At 36.0% G+C, this 3422-nt stretch overlaps 1 protein-coding gene across 1 annotated transcript in view; it reads right to left on the bottom strand.

Annotated features, from left to right (window-relative positions):
* Positions 1 to 108, bottom strand: part of LOC111629226 (glycine receptor subunit alpha-2-like) — a gene marked incomplete at its 5' end in the record, with an annotated part of 32034 nt that extends 31926 nt beyond the window's left edge. Inside the window, one exon of the mRNA XM_023373103.1 lies at positions 38 to 108. Within this exon, the coding sequence (XP_023228871.1) occupies positions 38 to 108 (71 nt within the window). The remainder of the gene's footprint in view (positions 1 to 37) is intronic.
* Between the last annotated feature and the right edge of the window lie 3314 nt (positions 109 to 3422).

The following is a 3422-nucleotide window of genomic DNA, read 5'->3' as shown; positions in this document are numbered from 1 at the left end:
TATATATATATGTTAAACGATTTATTAAATATTCTACCTGGTTGATATGGAGCAGTAAATCTATCGTAAGTTTCTTCGTCAAGAATATCATGCAGCCTGAAGAGCCCACTAAAAATTGATAATTTTTTAAATATTTTATTTAAAATTTGTGCACATTTTACTATATTAAAATAATTAAATATACACAGTAAATTATTATAAATATACATGTTGACCAAAAAATTACGCACGAAAAAGAAGGCATTGGAATTGAATGAAATTTCATCAGTGCAAACATTATGACGGTGGTAATAAATGATTGTAACATCATGGCAATAAGACATTTCCTGTGCAACAATAATATAATTTAAAGAAACCATTAGTACCTCGTAGAACCTCCTCTTGCCTAAATACATACGGTCGGGCATGGACATGCAGGCATTGTATACTATCCTGTGACAGATTTGCCCAAAGATATCGCAACTTCCACTCTAGATCCTTCACACTCGTAGATGGCCAAAACTGGGGTCTCACGTATTTTCACAAATGCCCAAAGAAAGGTAAATTTAAAACCAGAAAGTCCAAGGAAATATGGCAACTGTGACAAAGACATTCCAGGGATAATCTAGTTCTGTGCAGCCTAGTATTATGCTGCTGGTTTAGTTGGTTTTATTCGATTATGGCAACGTGACACGTGGCGATCTGCCTAGGAGGAATGCCTCTCGGAAAATCTTTTGTGAAAAACTGGCCCATATTTAGGTGTTACTAATATGAAAAACTCCATATGGCCAGCCCGTTGGCGAGCACAAACCCACGACCAACTATCCACTCGGCCACTGGTGGACGTTATGTTGCTGGTAAATTGCAGAGTTGCGGAGATTTGCTGCTCTATATGAAAGAGAATTTTCTAAACGAACCGTCGTGCCATCAATGTCCTTCGTACCACTAATAGGGAAATAGCAGGCAATTTGGTGAAACGGCATTCCTGCTTCTCTCAGCTAATACCGCGTTTATCTAAATTTTTCACTGTTCGTAATAAGATTGACTGTGTCGTATTACGCCCTGGCATGCCTGGCACACGAAGACCTGCAAACAACAGATGGACTGAAAATTCTGAAACCAGTAAACCTCTGCAAGCCTTTTTATAGAATACTAATTTTGAAGATAACATGATGAATATTAAGCAGCAGCAAAACAATCAGCAATGAATTAGATAGATTTTTTTTTATTTCTTTCCTCTCCCGGGGGCACAAAGTCCGATTTCATTTTTGGTTTTATTCGTATATGGCAATGCACTCATGGGCGACCTGCCGAGAGGGATGCCTCCCGGGAAATCTTCTATGAGAAATTGACTTCTATTTAGGTGTTACTAACGCGCAGGAAACCTGGAAAACTCCACGTGGCCAGTTCTGTTAGCGAGGCGCAAACCCACAATCAACTATCAGTGTTCAATGGTTTTATCAACACCACCACTGGTAGGCTACTAAAGCCTTTTTTCCATATTCACCGTGGATTTGGCTAGTCCCACAATGGAGGTTCCCCGGTAGTGAGGGACGAGGCCCGACATATTCAGAACAGACAGCAAATGAAAAATAGGAGCAGTAAAACATTTATGAAACATTAAAGAAACATGCCATTTTTTCAGATGTAAGAGTTTATTGAATGGTTCAGAATATATTGTTGACATTACACAACATTGTTTACTTTACTTTTTGTATCAATTTTGTTGATTGAAATCCATTCAAACATCCTTGTTTACATTGATTGAGAAGAATAAGGCATTTTAATGCATTTATTTTTTATTTCTAATTTTTCTTTTAATAGAATTATAAAATACTAGCTGTTACCCGCAACTTCGCATGCGGAGGTTTTGCAAACAAACCCCATTTATATTCAGTATTTCAACAACCATAGTAATTGTTATATAACACCTACCGCCGAGAATGATGAGAATTGCTGAGAATCAAACAAACTATTTTCAATTTGATCAATTTTCTGGAACGTTTACAATCGTTCTATAATCGAACCAATATGCAATAACAAATTCGAATTTAAAAAGGTTCGAACATTTGGTTAAAAAATCGAAATATATAAAAATATTTATAACAATGTCTGAAATGTTATTAATTTAATACACTTAAGTACTTAATGAAGACTAAACGTAACAAAAAATCGCATCTAAAATAGAACAATAAAAACCGTTCTTCCGGTTAAGACTTAATCCTCTCCCTCTCCCCCGATGGGGAATTTCGGAAAATTCCTTCTTAGTGTACGTTTCCATGACGTACCCTAACTGTGTACCAAATTTCACCTCTTTAGGTTTAGCGGTTTGCTCTGGGCGATGATGAATCAGTGAGTGAGTCAGTCAGTCAGGACAAGCAATTTTATATATATAGATTCTCTTATTAAATTTATATAACTTTTTTTTTTGATGATACGTATATTTACTTCTTCACTTGTCTAATACTTAATTAGGAATCAGTTTCCTATAGTAGTCCTCCTAAGTGGGACAATAAAACCTCAAGATTCGCGAATGCTTTGCATGAGAAAAGAATTTTTCAGAGCATTATTTTTTTCTAACTCTCTCCACCCTATGGGCATTAAGAGAACTATTTTACTTTCCTGGATGTTATATAATAACAGAGGGAATGTATGGCGATCGGTCAAAAAATCACTCCCCAAGATTTTTACATTTTTGGAATCAGGGGACCTTCAACATCGGGAAACGGGGGAAAAAATCGGAGATAATTTCTGTACGACGAGTATAGATGTTAGTATATGTGGCACGATTTTGTTTATCTTCTTTGAAGCTTAATAACTCCTGTGATTTTTGTCAAAAATTTTCTAAAATTTTACAGGGAGGTTTGTTTATTAGGGAAATTAATGCTACTAAATTTTGGTAATTATATGTCGAGGGGATGGGGAGATAAAGGAGCCGTGTGTTTCTCCAATAGGGTCGCACTTAATGATTTTACTTGTTATTATTATAACAAGTAAACATTTATAACTTTTTATAAAACCCATTCCTGCCCTGAAAATTAGCTTTTTGCCATTTTATAATAATTAAAAATGTAAAAAGTTTTTAATAATAAAATATCATAACATGAAGACACACACGCAGTTTTAAATATTGCCGGGAAAGTTAAGCAACTCGTTGCTGGAATTTTTTTATCAATGAATTATGGATTATATCCCATTATGGATTCGGTCATGCCCGTAATGGCGCTCGCCATATCGCGATGGGCCAAAAACTTCCAGGGATTTTTCGACCCAACCGGAATCGATTCAGAGTCCCCAAGAGCGGTAAGCTGCTGTCTTAATTGCTCGTCATCCGACCGTCCTGCGAAGCATTTAGATATATATTACTAATTAGTGCGACAATGTGTCAATCCAGGACGTAAAACAATTTATCTTCAACTGTAAGAAATTTGATCGTCAAAGGG

This window comes from Centruroides sculpturatus, unplaced genomic scaffold (assembly GCF_000671375.1).
Source record: "Centruroides sculpturatus isolate CEXI.00-Female unplaced genomic scaffold, Cexi_2.0 scaffold429, whole genome shotgun sequence".
NCBI lineage: Eukaryota > Metazoa > Arthropoda > Arachnida > Scorpiones > Buthidae > Centruroides > Centruroides sculpturatus.
This window is presented reverse-complemented; position numbering and strand designations above follow the sequence as displayed.